Source organism: Zonotrichia leucophrys, chromosome Z (assembly GCF_028769735.1).
Source record: "Zonotrichia leucophrys gambelii isolate GWCS_2022_RI chromosome Z, RI_Zleu_2.0, whole genome shotgun sequence".
Lineage (NCBI taxonomy): Eukaryota > Metazoa > Chordata > Aves > Passeriformes > Passerellidae > Zonotrichia > Zonotrichia leucophrys.
The window spans coordinates 58,233,748-58,250,544 of record NC_088200.1 but is presented as its reverse complement, the minus strand read 5'-3'; the positions used below and the strand labels follow the sequence as shown (position 1 = coordinate 58,250,544).

The following is a 16,797-nucleotide window of genomic DNA, read 5'->3' as shown; positions in this document are numbered from 1 at the left end:
GTCATCAGCGTGCGCCGACCAGGAGAGGAGCGGCAGGAGGCGGAGCCTCTAAGGGGCAACCAATAACGGCACCGTAGCCGCCTGTAAGGCCCCGGCAGCTCCTCAGCCGGCTCAGCCGGCTCTCAGCAACTCTCCAGGCGCTCGCTTTGTCTCCGAGCCCAGGCTACTATACCAAACCCCCACCCTCTCCCTCACCCCCGAGCCCAAGAGGACGCACGGCACCAATCTCGCAGGACTCCCGCCCACGGGGTGGGAAGCAGCTGCGCGCGTCCCGCTGATTGGGCCAAGTCCGCGCGGCGCCGTGACGTCAGCGACCAGCGAGGTGGCATAAGGGGCAACGGCAGCAGGCGACGCCTCAGACGGTTCCGGCGGTGGCAGCGGCGGCTGGTAGTTATAGGCAGGTGGTTAGCAGTAGCGGTGCGAGCCGTAGTGGTGCTTCGCGGCCTGATCGTCTCGCCATGACCCGTGAGTACTGGCGGCTGCTTGGGGCCTATCGGGTCGTGAAGTGGGCGGTGGGACTTGGGCCGATCTCCTGGTCGGCTCCAGGCATGGGCGCGACGCCGAGGGCAGTCCGGCTGGGGGTGATGCCTGGGCCGGGGTCTGAGAGTCGGCCGCTGTGTGAGGCCGCTGCCGCGTCCGGCTCTTTGCGGACTTGGCGTCCCACCAGCGAAATCTCGCCTATAGTGAGTGTATGGGGAGGAGGTTTTTACCCACGTTCTGCCGCCATCCGAAGCTGGAGGCGAAAACATCCTCCGCCTTCCGGCATATGAGTGGTGGCGGGATCGGGGGCAGGAATTAAGGTGATGATGGGCTGAAACAACAGCCACCCTTCATTTCAGTCCCGGCTGCCATCAAGACTGAAAATAAAGGACTTTTATATCAGTGCTGAACATTGGATACTCTGCTGTTTAAGCTGAGGTTGTTGAGGCTGTTGCTGAAGGGGCAGGAGCACTCTGTAAGTCGTCACCGTGTTCAGTGCTGGCGAGCAGCAGTGCTCGTACACCCGCTCTAAAATGGCGGAGAACTGTTAACCGGACCCAGGATGCTCCGGCTCCCGACTGCTGGGAGGGCTCCTGTGCCTTCTGCCTGCTATGTCTGGCAGTACAGAAACTCCTTGTGTTTAATTGAGCTCGTGCTTTCACATTCACTCGAAAAAACACAGTTTTGAGGCTGTACTTTTACATTCATTTGGAAAATACAGTTCTGAGAGCACACAGCTGCTGAAGTGCGGCTGAAGACCTGGAACATAAACAGTTTGTGCACAGAACATAATAAAGAAGCGCATTTAGGATTTTTGTTGGCGTTTTTCTTCTCCTGGAGTTGAAAGAGCGAAGACAAGTTGAAATGAGGTGTAGGTCTTGCATATGCAGGCCAGGATGGGGATGCTTGAGGAATGTATGAAGGTGTATAAGCAGGAGTGTACTGCTCTTTTTGTGGTAGTTCATGCTTGAATTTCAGGAAGCTGAATTGTCTTCTGTTGGAACAATTTCATGGAAGATTTAGGTTGATATTACAGAATGAAGAAAAGACCAGTGATTCCCTTGATGGTAGGGACACTTATTCAGCATCCTAGAGGATGTAATGGGACCAAATAGTCCTTGGCAATGTTTATGTGGAAGCACTGAAGGTAGAAGTAAGTTTTACTTCAGAGAATTGTTTGGTATTCTATGCTTTGCGTGCATTCTGTATTGCTCAGCTTTTCTATCTTCTCTGCTTTGTTGTGCCAGCTGCTTTTCAGTGATACAGTTGAGTTCTGTTTCTAATTTTAAAACCTTACCGTGTCTATGGAAAAACTCTGCAGAGCCCGTGTCTGCAGAGTCTGCTTGGAAAACAAGGAAGAACCGGAATTTAAGGGTGGAGAGTAACTGCTCATAAGGAAGTACATGAGGTTTGGGGTGGAGGGTAATTCTGGCTTTAGCAGATCGTTTTTCCTTCCTCTCTGTTTTCTTCATGATAAAAGAAGAGACTTCTGGTTTTTGGTGGTTTTTTTTGGTTTGGTTTGGTTTTTTTTTTAAGCACAGTAGAAGAGCTCTTTCATTGCTGCTCAGTCCTTCATATAACGTTCTGGCCTCCTGAGTACCAGGAACCATTTATGGCCTGGAATGTGTCATCTGCTCATGAGTCATCAATTCTAATCAACACTAGTACTGCCAGAGACAGCTGGTTTGCTTCAGTCTCTGAACAAACAGCTGCCCTTTTTCTAGATGGACTTTGGGGACAGGATGCTAGTGAGGATGATGAGTAGAGTTCTCTTAGCTTTTCCAAAAGGTAGTACTTATGTCCTGTCACAGACAAAAGTTATCTTCCAAGACAAGAGTGGTTCTTGGGAAGCAGCAGTCATACAGGGCTGTTTTCACTTGAGCTTCTGGCATCTCTTACCAGGCAGTCCATCGGCTGTTGTGAAGAATGCACAAACCCCTGCTTCTGCAGGGTTGATCTTGTCTGCTTGCTGACATGGCAGGTACCTTTGTGTGCTCAGAAATGGTGTGGGTACAAAGTGGTGGATCATACCAGCAGGTTGGTGTTTAAAAGTGACCTAGTCCTAAGATGCTTTTGTAGACCAGAAATTACAGGCACCTCAAGATTGAGATATCTGGCTTTGAGACTGAAAGATGGCATAGACAGTCTTAATAATGGAGAGAGACTGAAAAGGGAGACAACAGAAATTATGGAGAGGTGGAATTGTCATTTTTGAGTATAAAAGATCGTGTTAGTTCAACAGGACAAATGATTATGCATAGCATATCTGGAACACTGTCAGTCCAAAAGAAGTAGAGCAAGAAGTACCAAGCCAGTGAACCAGGTCTGGCAGGTTGGAGCAAAATACAACTAAGGAAGAGAATACTGAGGAGAGATTGCCAGCTTGTGCAGAAGATCTTTCAGTCTTTGGCCATTACCTGGAAGACCCTGAGTATTTGGATAGATAGTTTTGATGTTGTGCCCTCAGGAACTTTGTGTGATCAGAGATTGCATTCCTATCTTGTTGGTAGTCGTGGGGAAGGCTGTCTTTTCCCTGAAGTGTCCTCTCTACTGGCTGTGATGTGCATTTGTGTCTTTATATACATACAGAAGTAATGTTACCCTTCTCACTTTTGTGGAAGTAATGCCACCCACTTGCTAAGGCCCAGGCTTACATTCTGCACTTTATTTCAAATTTAAAAAACCTTTTAAGGTCATCTCTTGAATAGTCTTTGAGTGCTGTCAACTTCAGTGCTGTTATTTCAGTCTAAAATTAATTTGTAAGCTGTATCGAATGCTGGAATGTGTTTGAGAGTGGATGGCTTGTCTTTGGATGAGTTACTGACATGATTTTGCCCAGCCTATTGGTGTGATGGTTTTCCTTCAGCCTTTTGTGGCAAACTACATTTTGTTTCTGTAAGGAATATTAGAATTTTGGTAATTTCTTGAACATGATGTATAGAATTAAAAAAGTAACAACTATGAGCCTTTAATTTCTCCTGTTATACACTGAGATAGCAGGTATGACCATATCAGCTCTACACATTGTGCCAAACAGTACTGCCTTTATAACAGACTTTTACACAGGTACACTGTGTGGGGAAAAAGCAAGTGGTAGTACTTGTTTAACTGTTTATTATCTTGCAGGCGGGAACCAGCGTGAACTTGCTCGCCAAAAGAACCTGAAGAAAACTCAGGAGATCCACAAAGGCAAAAGGAAAGAAGATAGCTTGTCTGCTTCTCAGAGGAAACAGAGGTAAGATCTAGTAAAGCTGAGTAAATGTTTAGGCTGAAAAAGAGAGGCAGATGGGTCAGAAAGAATCCAGTGTCTTAGCTAACATAACATTTAAATACTGTGTTTTATTCATTGACTAATCACTTGCCAGAGCATAAACTGATGATTAAATTTTGCTGTCTCTGCTTAAAAAGATGTATTTTTATTATGCTCTGTAATGCTTTTTAATTTTTGTGACCAGATTTTTGCGTACTGCAAACAGGAAAAGATTGTGTAATGCTTTCTTCAAGATGTTTGATCCATTTTGTCCTTTACTTCTAAAACCAAAAGAATTATATGAGGTGTACTAATCAAGTGAATTGTCTGCCTCATGGAGTAACGCATGCACTGAAAAAACGGGGTAATAAAACACTCTGCTTGTGGCTTACTGAGAAATTATTTTTTCCTTTTTCAGGTGGGAGTTACTAAGGGAGGGAACTCTGCTTAGAAAAATTGTGAGCCAGTATCTGATATGCAGCTGTTTTTTCTTCACAGGGACTCTGAAATCATGCAGCAAAAGCAAAAAGCAGCTAATGAAAGGAAGTCTCTGCAGGCAGGAGCAAAGTGAGCTGCCACTATGGAGAAGGTAGAGTGCACTGATGAAGCAGAAGGACCTAGAAGATCATTCATAAAAGTGTCCAGCCATTAAATGATTAAACATTTATTGTGCAGAGTTGTTCAATTATCATTAGTTAGAGTATTTTCTGGTTACTATAGGCCTAGTTGTCTACAGTGCTCTTTCAAAACTGACTAAACTCTTCTGCATGTCTGTGAATAAAAGTACTAAGCAATAGCTTTATTCTAGCTTTTGCTGCATTTGTTAGTTTTACTTAATGGTTCCAGTAACAGAATTTCTAAATCTACAGTTAGACCAGATTTGGTTGCCTGAATTCTTGAAAGTACAGCTGCATTCAGAATGGAACATACTTGTAAAATGTGCTTAACCTTGCAGAGGTCTGAACTGTAAATCTCAAAATATTTTTACAATAAAATGTTGCATGAAATACTGTAGTCTGAAATGGTTATGGTTCATAATCAGTTGATTTCCAAGAAGTTACCAAGAACATAAGGAATGGATCATCCTGTGGAGAAATGCAGTATAAGAACGTAAGTGTAATATAAAGTATAAATAAAGTTTATAAGAAATGCGTATTATAAGCACCCTTACATGTAGTTTAAATCTGCCCTATAGGAAAAATGCCTCTTGACTTGCAGACTTTGTTGGTGTACAAAAGTGACTCAATCGAGTCCTGATACCAACTTAAATAAGCTGGCTGCAGGCTTGATGTTAATGAGTTCCAATGGAAGCAGATCTTGAAGTTGTCACACCACTAAAATGATTTGAAATTACTGCTTCAACCTGCCTCAGGACTGTAAGTTAGTGTGGAAAAATTCAGCCCTTGCTTCACAGGGATGCTTGAGTATATTGTGTACTGGCCAGGGGAAAACTGTTGGGGAAAATTCCCTGGTGACCATCCAGGAGCCACTCTGGCAGTCAGTCACATTCCCACCACCTGAGCTGGGAATGAAGCCCCTTCACAGCTACACCCCTCACAGTCACATAAAGCCTTATCAGCACAACCCCATGTTTCCTATGGCAGTCTCAGACATGCTGATGTTCAATATAATTTAGTCTTGATGCAATAACTAACAAAGTCACAGCTCCACTTGGTGCCTCGGGGAGGGACCCTAAACAAAGGAACCTCTGGGCTTTTATACCCTCCCAGTCTAGGTCTGGGTGCGGCTCCTGCCGTGTCTCAGCTCCCCGGCTGGTGCCACAAGTCCCTGTGCCTTTTGTTATGCAGTGGGCTGGCCTCTAGCCTTGCTCTCGCCAGCTGCCTGCACTGAATGTTCCTTAGCAACTGATCCAGCCTCCAGAGAAAGATTTTGAAGCCTCTGCTTTTTAAACTGTGTTCCATCTAAGTGCATTCATTCATTGGTAACAGGCCCCTGGCACAGCTTGAGAGCTGGAAGGAAGATGTAGCTGGTGCTGGCAATGTAACACCTGCAGTAGTTGAGAAGTTAAGCAAATTCACAGAATTGTTAGGGGTGGAAGTGACCTGTGGAGATCATCCAGTCCAAACCCCCTCCCAAGGCAGGGTCAGCTGGAGCACATGCCACAGGAATGTGCTCAGGTGAGGTCTGAATGTCTCCAGAGAGGGAGACTCCATGACTTCCTGGGCAGCCTGTTCCAGTGCTCTGCCACCCTCAATGTAAAGAAATTCTGTCTGTTGAGGTGGAACTTGTGTTTCACTTTATGGCCTTTACTGCCTGTCCTGTCGCAGAGCACCACCGAAAAGAATCTGGCACCATCCTCTGGGCACCTGCCTTCGAGATATTTGCCTGTTTTGATGAGATCCTCTCTCAGTCTTTTGTCTGGACAGAACAGGCTCGAATCGACTATATCAGAGATGCTCCAGACCCCAAATCATCTTTGGGACCCCTTGCTGGACCTTCTCCGTAGCTCCTTGTCTTTCCTGTACTGAGGAGCCCAGCACTGAGTGCTGCACCAATTCCTTCGCTCGCCTGTCGTTGGCTCGCTCCCGGCTCCCGCCGCGCAGCTCGCCGGGGCGGGTTTCCCGGCAGAGCAGGCCCAGGGAAGCACGCGGATCCCGGCGGATCCCGGCGGCCCGGGCTCGGCCTCGCCCCTTCCGGCGGTGGGGCGGGCGCGGCGCTCGGCGCGTGCGTCGCGGCGGGAGCGCGGCCATGGCGGACGCGGTGCTGTTCCGGCGCGGCACCGGGCAGGTGGGAGCGGCGGGGCGGGCCGGGAGCGGGGCCGGGAGCGGGGCCTCGCCATGGCTCTAAACCGTGTGTGGCCTCCCCAGAGCGACGACTCGGACATCTGGGACGACACGGCCCTCATCAAGGCGTACGACAAGGCGGTGGCCTCCTTCAAGGTAAGGGGTCGGCGCGACCGGGGCTGGATGCTGGGGCTGAGGCCGCTGGATTGGCATTTATTTGTTTTCTCCTTTCTCTTCCTTAAGAATGCCTTAAAAAATGGGGAGTGCTCGGAGGCTTCAGACACGCAGGAACAGAGCCTGGTGATAAAGAGAAAAAACCATAGAAAGATCAGAAATAACAACAAGAGCAATACAGCAGCTTTGAAACAGGTCGTCTCATTTGTAAATACCAGTGTTGCTTGTGCTGCATGTTGTACTTCCATACGCAGAAGTGGCTGCTTCATCACCTTGAGAGTAACATTTTGGGATGGTGGTGTGGGGTGATGATGTAATAAACTTTAGGTTACATAGAGGAATTTCAGTAAATGCAAAGGAAACGCTGTAGATGGGATCCATCTCTCTGGACAGAAAGTAGCTTAGGAAAAGGTACGTTCTGCCCAGTCATGTAGGTATTTACATGCTTCTCTTGTTTCTTTTGCAGTGGAAAGTTGGTGACAGCTGCAGTGCTGTTTGGTCCGAGGATGGCAATTTGTATCTAGCAACTATTGCCTCCATCAACCAGAAGAGAGGCACGTGTGTTGTCACCTACACAGGATATGGAAATCGGGAGGAGCAGAACTTATCTGATTTGCTTCCTCCAACCAGCGATGAAACAGTAAATGCGATGGGGCATTCTGGGGAGGTGAGGCACTTTTTCATTCTTCTGTAAGGAGTTGGGAAGGGGGAGAATCAACTTTTTTTAATATGTCCGGTGGTGCTGCTGGTGTTCAGAGTGAGAAGTGATGCACAGTTCTGTTGTAAACCGACACAAGCTGATGGAGGGAATGAAAGCATCCCTTTACTTGTTGAACTCAGCATGGAAGAAAGGGAGTGGACAATAAGAAATTCACCAGTGAAAGACAACATAGCTAAAATGATGAGCAGATAAAGTTATTCCTGTATAGGACTGGGAGGGCTGGAGAGGGAGGGATGTGAATGAGACTTTCCAAGCTTTTTTGCACTAAAATTGCTTTTGTAAACTCCTGTTTAGTGCATGTCATAAAAATGTCTTTGTCTTCTAGAATGAAAATGAGACTCCGTATTCAACAGATGAAAGTGAAAAATCTTCCCAGTTGCCTCGAAACAAAAGCAACTGCACAAAAGCAAGATCTTCCCCTCAAAACTTGAGATTTCCCACACCACCACCACCAGCCCCAGGCCTAGGAAGAGTAAGCTCAACCTTAATTGAAATAATTTATGTACCATTGCTAAGTATGGTATTACTGTGAATCCTGAGACAATATGATATTTATCATTGTCTAGAATTCACTTAGCAGCATTTTGATAATGGATGTACAGATATGCATGTCAGTATCTCTTGGTCTGCCATTTTGTAACTATCTGGCCTCGATATAGTCCTTCTGCAGTGCTGCTGTGACAAGAACCTTCTAACATTTGCCTTCCAATTGCCTTTTAACTTAGAAAAGGGATATTGTTCCCTGGATTCTGGTGGTGTGATTAATGACAGTGCTGTTGATATTTTAAGATTTTGCATTTTCTAGCCAATTGATATGCTTCACTTCACAGGACATTTAAGGCAGTAAAGGTGATGCCCACATGTCACAGAGACATGTCAGCTGTAGCTGCTCTCTTGAATTAGGAGTGATGGGATATTGATACACCCCTCAGTTTTCCTATTGTGTATGAGTCTAAATAACAGTGCAGTTATTTTCTGAAACACAGCATTATGTTTTCTAAATGTTACTGTTTGTGCAAGATTTTTTTTATAAGGTTCTATTTTCTCTTTTTTTCTGCTGTGTCAGTAGATTTGTATCTAGATCTTTATTTAAGGACATTCACTAGCACAATGGAATTTAGTCAGTTTTTGCCCCCTCTGCACAGAAGCAGAGAAATTATCTGTTTTCCTGTGTGAATATTTGATCTGTTTCTTCCTTCTGAGAGTGTGACCATTGACTTCCACTTAGGAAAGCCTTTTGAAAATACTTTAAAAATGCTTCTAAACAGAGCCCTGCTTCAGCTGTGTTTACCTCAGTGACATGAGTAATCTTAAGTTGCACTTCTCAAGTTGTGGAATGTGCCTCAGAAATAGCTATTTTCACTATTATATACATGTCTGTATTTTCATTAAATTGCTGCAATGCGTTATCTGTTGTTCAAAGTACGTGAATTGTTTCACATAATTCTCTTAAGTAAAATGCTATTACCCCAAATTCTGTTTTAATTTATACTCTTCTACTTTTTTTTTTTTTCCATGTAGTCTGGATCAAAATTCAAGGCACCTCCCTCAGTTTTATCATGCTGGCCCCCACCCTTCCCACCAGGACCACCAGTAAGTGACAGAAGGATGGGGAAGATGAGCATTGGTGATCTCAGGTTTTCTTACTGAATGTGCTCACTACCTTTAGTTTTTGAACATATTTGTTCTGTTTGCCTGTATTTTTCATATATTTGTTAACACATTTAGTTCCAAATATTATGATAACCTAACATAGGAGGTCTGATTTGCACTCATTTCTGTGACAGTGAAGCTGTTGGTCAGAATGCCAAGGGGTAGATTATTTGAAGAAACTGCACTTTAAGTTAACAGCATTTCACTGAAGAAGATAGTATTTTTCCCTTGTTTACAGTTCTCTTGTGGAGCTACAGAAGTCTTGTTTTTCCTAGGCTTTGGAAATTACATGTGTTCAGGAGACATAATCTCTGACTCTTATTCATATTGAGGATATGTTCCTATTTTTCAGTTTTATGTTTTAATCTTATAGAATTAGGTGCTCTCTAACCTGGGAAACACCCTGTTGAAACACAGACATTTCCTTTGTGATTCCTTAGTTGATTCCTCCTCCTCCACCACCCATGAGGCCAGAATCTGCTGAGGACGACGAAGCATTGGGGAGCATGCTGATAGCCTGGTACATGAGTGGTTACCACACTGGATATTACCTGGTATGTGCTGCTGTGGTTTGAAGTGTCTTGGTAATTTTGCACTGCTATTGGTGCTTCTGTTTGCAGCAAGAAGCCATACAGGAAGGGCTGCTTTTTAGGTCTCTTATTCTGATATACAGTTGCTACATTTAAGGGTGTTTTGTATTGTGTAAGTACTGAGTTGAGTAGAATTCATGTGAGCCAGCACATATATATATATATGTATATATATATTTATATATATACATTTGTTGATGTTTTTGTACTTTGTTTGACTGGGGGAGTCCTGTCACGTACTTTTATAGCCACTGTTTTACAGCCATTTAAAAAAAAACAATTCTGTCTTTGTAGACAGATGGAGTAAATACGATTATTTTTCAGTAGTCTTCTATGTATTTTCATTCAGTATGAGTGGTAGTATCACACTTACGATCAGATTTGTCACTTTTGCAGAGATTGTTCATCAGTAATTGTTTCACGTCATTGTGGAGGTCCAGTAGAAACTGCCAACGTAGTTGTGAAAATCTGTGACTTGTATTATTGACTCATATTTTCATCTGTGCACTTTTGAAGAAGGAAAATTATGTGATTAACTACTGTTTGCACTTAGGAAGTTGGAAAAGGAAGATTTTGTGCTTCAGGTTACATATAACTGTGGATTGCTTTAATTTACTTTCAGTTGAACATGTTTGAAATTATTTTTTATAGCCTCTGATTGTAAAGAGAACATGTAGTTGGGCTTTCAAAACTGTTTCTAAACTGCCCATTTTGATTTCCAAAGAAAGTTTTAAACTGTGATTTGTTGAGGACTGAGAAAGATTGTCCAGAAATGTTTTTGTTCTGCAACTAAAGCTTTTGTTTGTATGTTGGCCAAACCAAGATTTTACTAAATTGTATCCTATAGGGTTTAAAACAAAGCCGAACGGAAGCAGCGCAGGAGAGAGAAACACATAGAAAGTAACCACATACCTACCATTGTTCTGAAGGATTGTAAGTATTGCAGCTTTGTGGTAAATGAAGATACAGTCAAGTTTTGAACTCCCTTCAGAAACCTCTTGGCTTTGGGACTTCCATCCATTCTTACGGCTCTCTGAAAAGACTACTTCTGCCAGTAGTAATCCCTTCTTTGCAGCTGTGGAATTGTATTTTTGTAGCTAGAATGAAGGAAAGTATTCATTGCTCTGATAAGAGTTTTAACTACAGCATCACGATTAACAGTGTGGCTTATTTGAATTATTAATGGTTCATAGTGGGCTGTTCTTGGAACAAAAGGTTGCAAGTGAAATGCAGTTTTTTCATCTGTGTTTCCTTACGCAGATGGAAAGGTTGTAGCTAAATTTGTTTTCAGGACAAATTCAGTTTGGTAATGTTGAGCAGTTCTGTTCTCAGTACTTCAGTACCTATGCTTTTATTTGAAATGCTTTGTCCAGAATTCTCCAGTGTATTGTTCACTTCCTTATAAAACAAAAGTATATTCCCCTGGGGAATTGTTTTCTGATTTTCTCTGACCACATGTAATTCCTGTGTAATTTAGTAGTTCTTATGTGTGTTTAAAACAACAAAGCTCTTTGATACTAATTTTTGCTTCTTTTTTAAAGCCAGGTACAAATCTTTTCCACTGAGAGGTGTGTATCACTTATGCATTGGTGGTTGATGGTGAAGAACTGAATTTTATCAAGACAATTAGTCATAACGTTTTTGTAACACTGAGCTGTCCCTGTTAACAAATAAATAACTTCAGACTAGTAATTGAATGTGCATTGAAATGAGCTCTTTCTTAAAGACTTCTAGCAAATATATTTCAAAGTACTGCAGCAACAAAATACTTTTTACTTCCCTGAGGCAATTTCAAGTCTTCTTACTATATGATAGATTTAACTCTTTTGACTCCATGTGATAGATTTCATATATCTCTCAACATGTTTTGCATTCCTTAGATTTTCTGTCAGAATGGCAGCACCAGAACAATTCATTATGGAATCTTAGGAGAGAACTGTGGCAGCAATGTGTGTTACAATGGCCACTGGTGGCACTGGCATGGAAAACAATGTACTGTCATAGTAGGAGGGACATCTTACAGGTCTGATTAGAATCATGAAATATGACAGCTTTTTCAGGATGGCTATTGTCTTGTTTCAAATGTGTGAATAAAGTTCTACTTCTTAAACTTTGAGTTTAGGGATGTATTTTGTTTTGGGGTGTTTTTTGTTTTGAGCATCCATAGGCATCTCTTGGTGGGATGAATGGCTGAAATACAGCAGAAAGCCTTGATGTGTTGCCTTTTTCTGAGTACCATTACTGAAAGCAAAATAGGGAAAGCCTGTGGAGAGGTAAGTATGGACATAGGTTTCAGCCTTTACAAGGTAGGTCTGAATTTTACTCTGCTCTACTCCTAGTAGAGGCTGTAGTCACAAAACCAGGCAGTAATTTAGTTAATGCCAGTGGTTTGCTCTTCGGTGAAATATAGCTGCATTCACTTCCTTTTCTTACTGTGGTCTTTCCATATATGTCAAAAATACAGTTTTCCCGTAAGTAATTGAGCAAGAAGAGACTTACTCATATTTTACCTAAGCTACTTTGTCTGGGTGATGTAAATTAAGACTGATTGCAGTGAGGCAAAGGTTCTAAATCATCTTTTCAGATTGCTGAAGAGGCAGAACTGCCCTCTGCTTCAATCAGTTGTCTTGGTGTCTGGCATTGTTAGAAAATGTGGCCTTAATCATTTTTAAACACTAGTAAAATCTTGCATACAGCAATTTTACTGCAGTTCTGACTTCAGTAAAGAGGCTTATGTTTTAAACAAATTATTCATGTAACTGATTTAACTGCAAGCAAAACAATGGATAGGATATTAACAAAAGTGTGTACAAGAAAGGCAAATGGTTCACACATGAGGGCTGACCACACTGAGAACTCCCAACAACAGCTGGCCACTCCCAGGATATGTGACCTGGAAAGGCTCCTTGTCCCATCCCCATCGAAGATGTGAGGTGGTATAGAATAATCTGGGACTCCTAGTCATGTCCTCTCCTGGCTGATGGAAAAATTAACCCTATCCTGGCTGGAACCAGGACAATGCTTATTTGCAATGGAAATGTATAGTTGATAACACAAGAAGACAGGGAAAAAAAACCAAACCCTAATACTCTGAAACTTTTCTAGGCTTGAAAAATTGGTTAAAGGGGCAAAATCCATTGCCAAGGTAATTTTAAACTCCTACACTAGGGATCCTTCATCACAATGCTAGACATTTTAAGGGCCTTTGTATCAAGGAGCCAACCCACCATTGCTATTGTCACAGGACCAGACAATCAAGGAACAGCGATGAAAAGCCACCATTACTGCTGCTCTGGCTGTGCTCCAATGTGTGATCATGTAGGTGATGGCCACTTCTTTTAAAGCAGATGCATTAGTAAGTTTTCTTAAGAAATTTCTGTAACATGATGATTTGCTAACAGCTTTCCAAGCTTCTGGAAACCTCCATAGTTTGCTACTTTCACTGAAAAATCAAGCATCAATAAGGATTTAAAGATGTTCTAAAGCCATATGAAACATGAACAAATAAACAGTGAAGCTGAGATATAATGCATTAAAAATAAATTGTTGCTGCTAGGTTGAAAAAAATAATAGAGCTTTGAACTCTGCATTGTGATACTGAGCATTGTGATACTCAGATTGAGGAGACTATCTGGTCAAGGGTACTCTAGCAGGCCTATCAGTGCCTAGTAGAATGAGATACCAGGGTGTTTACAAGTGTTAAAATACCACTCTTAGAGAACAAAGCAAATAAAACACCCCTTTGTGCAGCCACTGGAGATCAGACATCAGATCAACTCTGCAGAGATCAAGATACCAAACATAACAATCTCAGGCCTGAGTACCATCACATGAGCTTTCCGGCCTTCCCTTATGGTCACTCTACTTACAAGATGTGACTCATATAATTAAGTCACTATATATACTGAAGTATATGTCAAAAATGAATATGACAGACTTGGCATTTGTTTACAGAAAAAAAACCCAAACGTTTTCCCTGGTCTATGCATAACCTGGTAGTTTTAAGACCACACTAGAAAAGAATTACATTCGAAAAACATTTTGAAAATAGCTTGGGCATATAAGCTAATATAACTAGCAACAAAGTTATGAAGCTCTATTTCAAGTCAGTCTATTTTTCCACTGCTTATTTTTCTTGTAATTTCCATTGCTTTGTAGAAGGGCAACTAAGAAGGCATTTCAGTAGAGGTCTCAACAAAGTCTAGTATGTAAGCAGGCTGAATACACTTTGAGAAACAAGACATATTTTGGGCTGTGTACAGAACAAACAGGAGGAAGAATACCTATTAAAAATGATGATTTGCAATTGTTGTGTACAAATAGAAGATTAATTTATTCTGAAGCAATGGCCTCTCTACTCAGACACATTTTTTCATTTGAAATTCTCTCCTTTAAACTCACCTACTTTTAACAGGCTGTCATCCTGCAGTCACAGGATAAATGAGAAGCATCTGAGGTGCAGCAGATGTAGACACTGCTAAACCATCAGTTTGGCTGCAGACTTTATTCTTTTACCCTGCAGGAATGATGAGCTCCTTCAGATTAAGAAAAACAACAAAATTTTATGCTGCAGAGAGAAGATACCTTTCCTGTTACAGATTAAACAACTGTCTATTTCCTGAATATTGCACCAAGGAGTAACAGCAGCAGATGCAAGCAAAAAAACTATTAAAATTTAGATTTTGGGCAATAGGTTACTATCTGCTTTCCTTTCTCAGGTCTGCCCCTGCTGTTGTTGTTCATTCTGTAACTCAATAGCTTATAAAGGTCATCAACACAAAAGGCAAACTACATCTCCAGAGAGTATGTAAGAGGTCTCATGAGTACTTTGGAGATACAAGGAATTTTCTGTTGACAAACTCAAAGCACCCACAGGAAGGAAAGGGCTAGGGCAATTTCATTTCAATTTCCTTGTCACAGCTTTTGCAAAAGCCATTCTCATTTTTCAGTTGCTTTACTCTCCTAATGGAAAGCCAAGACAAGATTTTAGTTAGGCACCAGGACTATACTGAACTTCTGTCCCACCTGCACTGGAAAGTGGATCTTTTACTTGTCCTATGTTTATGCAGCTAACCAGCTCAGGTCAAGCTCATGTAAAACACTGGTAAGAGCAGTGGCTTCCACATGGGCTTCTGCAAGCCAAGTGTTTTAAAAAAGGCTGGTCAGACTCCTCCATCCTCAAAGATGGTCAAGGTAAGACTGCCTTTGCAATCAAACATACTTTATTAGCTAGGAAAGCATTGGCCTGCTATCACATTCTCAAAAGCGGAACTGGATTGCCAGCATCTTGGGCTTACTGGAAAACAACAAAATCTGGGGCTGAGGGTGGATCCAGCCGCACCTGAACTTCTTTCTCAGAAGGAGTTTAGAAGGTAAGCAGGGCCTTTCTACACTTCATATCTCAATGGGAGGGTCTCCCTGATAAAGGTATTCTGAAGCTCCCATTCTGACCATGACAGAAAGCATAATTCAACAAACTGAATCTTTTTTGACAAAGAAAACAAAAGGCTCAAAATCTCTGGCAATTGAAGTGGGTAAAATAAAGTCAGATAGGCTGGGTAAAAAAATAAAATGAAAATAGCTAAACTAATTTAAACCTTCTTCCAGACAGCAGAAACAAAAAGTCCATGAAGAGAGCTTACAGAGCCATCTGCTAACCAGGCTGTAAAAGAACCTTTCCAAAGGGACAACATAATTGCAGAGGATTTGAAGTGACAATCTCTGGAATAATTTTATTAATGTCTACTGGAGACAAATTCAGGGAGATTCCCACTGTCTAAATCAGAAAAGGAGAGAGCATATAGCAGAAGGTAGATCCAAAATCAAAGCAATTATCACTCAGTGGGGAAAATATATTGCCAATTTTTCAAGAGCAGTCTGCACCTCTGGGGTAGAGGAAGAGACATTGTATCTGTAATGCTGGCATCTGTTACAGACTAATAAGCAGAAAAAATATAATTATGTCACTGTAAAAACCCTCAATTGATCTACATCTTAAAAAGTGCATTTGAAACAAGTCCCTTCAACTCAAAAAATACTACATTAGAACAAGAGAAGGTGCAGGGAACACAGCAGGAATGATAAAGTAGAACAGTTTTTGCCTGAGGATCAAGTGAGTTGCCTGTATTCTTCTTCATGAGGATGAGAGCATGTATGGAGGATACAGTGCATTGACAAATGATGCATGAAAATAAAATGTGTACTCATTAAAATGCTGTAAGTAGACTTGTGCTATTCTATAAATCAACAATCCCTCCCAGCTTTGCTTTTAATTACCTGTAAAGAAAGGCTCAGGGCTGACAAGTAAATCAGGGTTTGCTCCTCTGGCACACAACAGCCATCTCTCACAGGACTGCATCCTGCACACTGTACCTGTAATTGTCTCTGCTGGGTTCTTCAACTTCTGAACATGGACATCATACTTTGAAATATTACCCAAACTTTTGCCCAGGACAAATTCACAAGGGGGACAGAATTTCTTGTGCTGTTCACACGGGGTACATCTAACCATCATGGTAATAAAACTAACCCACAGCAAAAACACTGCACATTTGACTGAACAGGGGTATATGAAAAAAGCAACAGTTGCCATTTCTGTCAAAGACCATGATGAATGAGATGTATAGGACAAAAAAGACTTTATCATACTCATTTCTTATGGTAGGGTTTTAACTCTTCTGCAGTTGTTCAAGAAGTTCCTGGAAATCTGTGTCCATGTATTTGCGTAACTTGAGAAAGCCAAAGACTACATGTGGGAATCAGTGTGAAGCAGAAAGATTCGGCTCATGTGTTTAATTATTATTTGTCTCTGCTACAGGACCTTTTTTGACATTTTTTGAAAAAGCAAGACTACTAAATTATATTATGTATATATTTTAGAAAACATTCATCTCTTTCCTTAATAACATGATTTCTACAGGTTATAAAAAGTTGATTTTAGCTTAGTAAGAAGAGATAAGGTAACTGCAGAGATGGTATCAACAGGTGTATTATTAAATCTGATTAGCCAAATTGAAATTGCTGTGAACTCAAAGTGATTGGCGCCTTTACAATGACAATAGCAACTACTAAGAAGGCGTTACAACCAAAATGGAGGGAAAGAAGAGACATGAGATTTGAGCAAGATGACACAGGCAATTAGCAGATCCAAAGAACTTCAGCCTGTAGCTTAAAAACCTAGAGTGG

At 41.9% G+C, this 16,797-nt stretch overlaps 2 protein-coding genes across 3 annotated transcripts; both read left to right on the top strand.

Moving 5' to 3' along the window:
- Positions 1-6: 6 nt before the first annotated feature.
- On the top strand, positions 7-4,885 carry LOC135459386 (small EDRK-rich factor 1-like). Its single transcript, XM_064735364.1, has 3 exons — positions 7-465; positions 3,607-3,715; positions 4,229-4,885. The coding sequence occupies exons 1-3, from the start codon at positions 459-461 to the stop codon at positions 4,299-4,301; spliced, it is 189 nt and encodes a 62-aa protein (XP_064591434.1). The 5' UTR covers positions 7-458; the 3' UTR covers positions 4,302-4,885.
- Positions 4,886-6,380: 1,495 nt separating this feature from the next.
- SMN1 (survival of motor neuron 1, telomeric) lies at positions 6,381-11,728 on the top strand. Of its 2 annotated transcripts, XM_064735551.1 has the most exons (9): positions 6,381-6,478; positions 6,559-6,630; positions 6,718-6,843; positions 7,115-7,315; positions 7,695-7,841; positions 8,891-8,962; positions 9,463-9,576; positions 10,460-10,545; positions 11,154-11,719. In XM_064735551.1, the coding sequence occupies exons 1-8, from the start codon at positions 6,440-6,442 to the stop codon at positions 10,514-10,516; spliced, it is 828 nt and encodes a 275-aa protein (XP_064591621.1). In that variant the 5' UTR covers positions 6,381-6,439; the 3' UTR covers positions 10,517-10,545; positions 11,154-11,719. The 2 variants fall into 2 exon arrangements, with proteins under 2 accessions (XP_064591621.1, XP_064591620.1); XM_064735550.1 differs by having other exon boundaries at positions 6,397-6,478; positions 10,460-11,728.
- The last annotated feature ends 5,069 nt before the right edge of the window (positions 11,729-16,797 follow it).

What these genes read in the sequence shown, in the direction of transcription:
- LOC135459386 (XM_064735364.1), top strand. An exon ending in GCTTCTCAGAGGAAACAGAG is followed by an intron (nt 3,716 to 4,228) that starts GTAAGATCTAGT and finishes TTTTCTTCACAG; the next exon opens with GGACTCTGAAATCATGCAGC.
- SMN1 (XM_064735550.1), top strand. Translation starts at nt 6,440, where the DNA reads ATGGCGGACGCGGTGCTGTTCCGGCGCGGCACCGGGCAG. An exon ending in CAGCCCCAGGCCTAGGAAGA is followed by an intron (nt 7,842 to 8,890) that starts GTAAGCTCAACC and finishes TTTTCCATGTAG; the next exon opens with TCTGGATCAAAATTCAAGGC. An exon ending in ACCACACTGGATATTACCTG is followed by an intron (nt 9,577 to 10,459) that starts GTATGTGCTGCT and finishes TGTATCCTATAG; the next exon opens with GGTTTAAAACAAAGCCGAAC.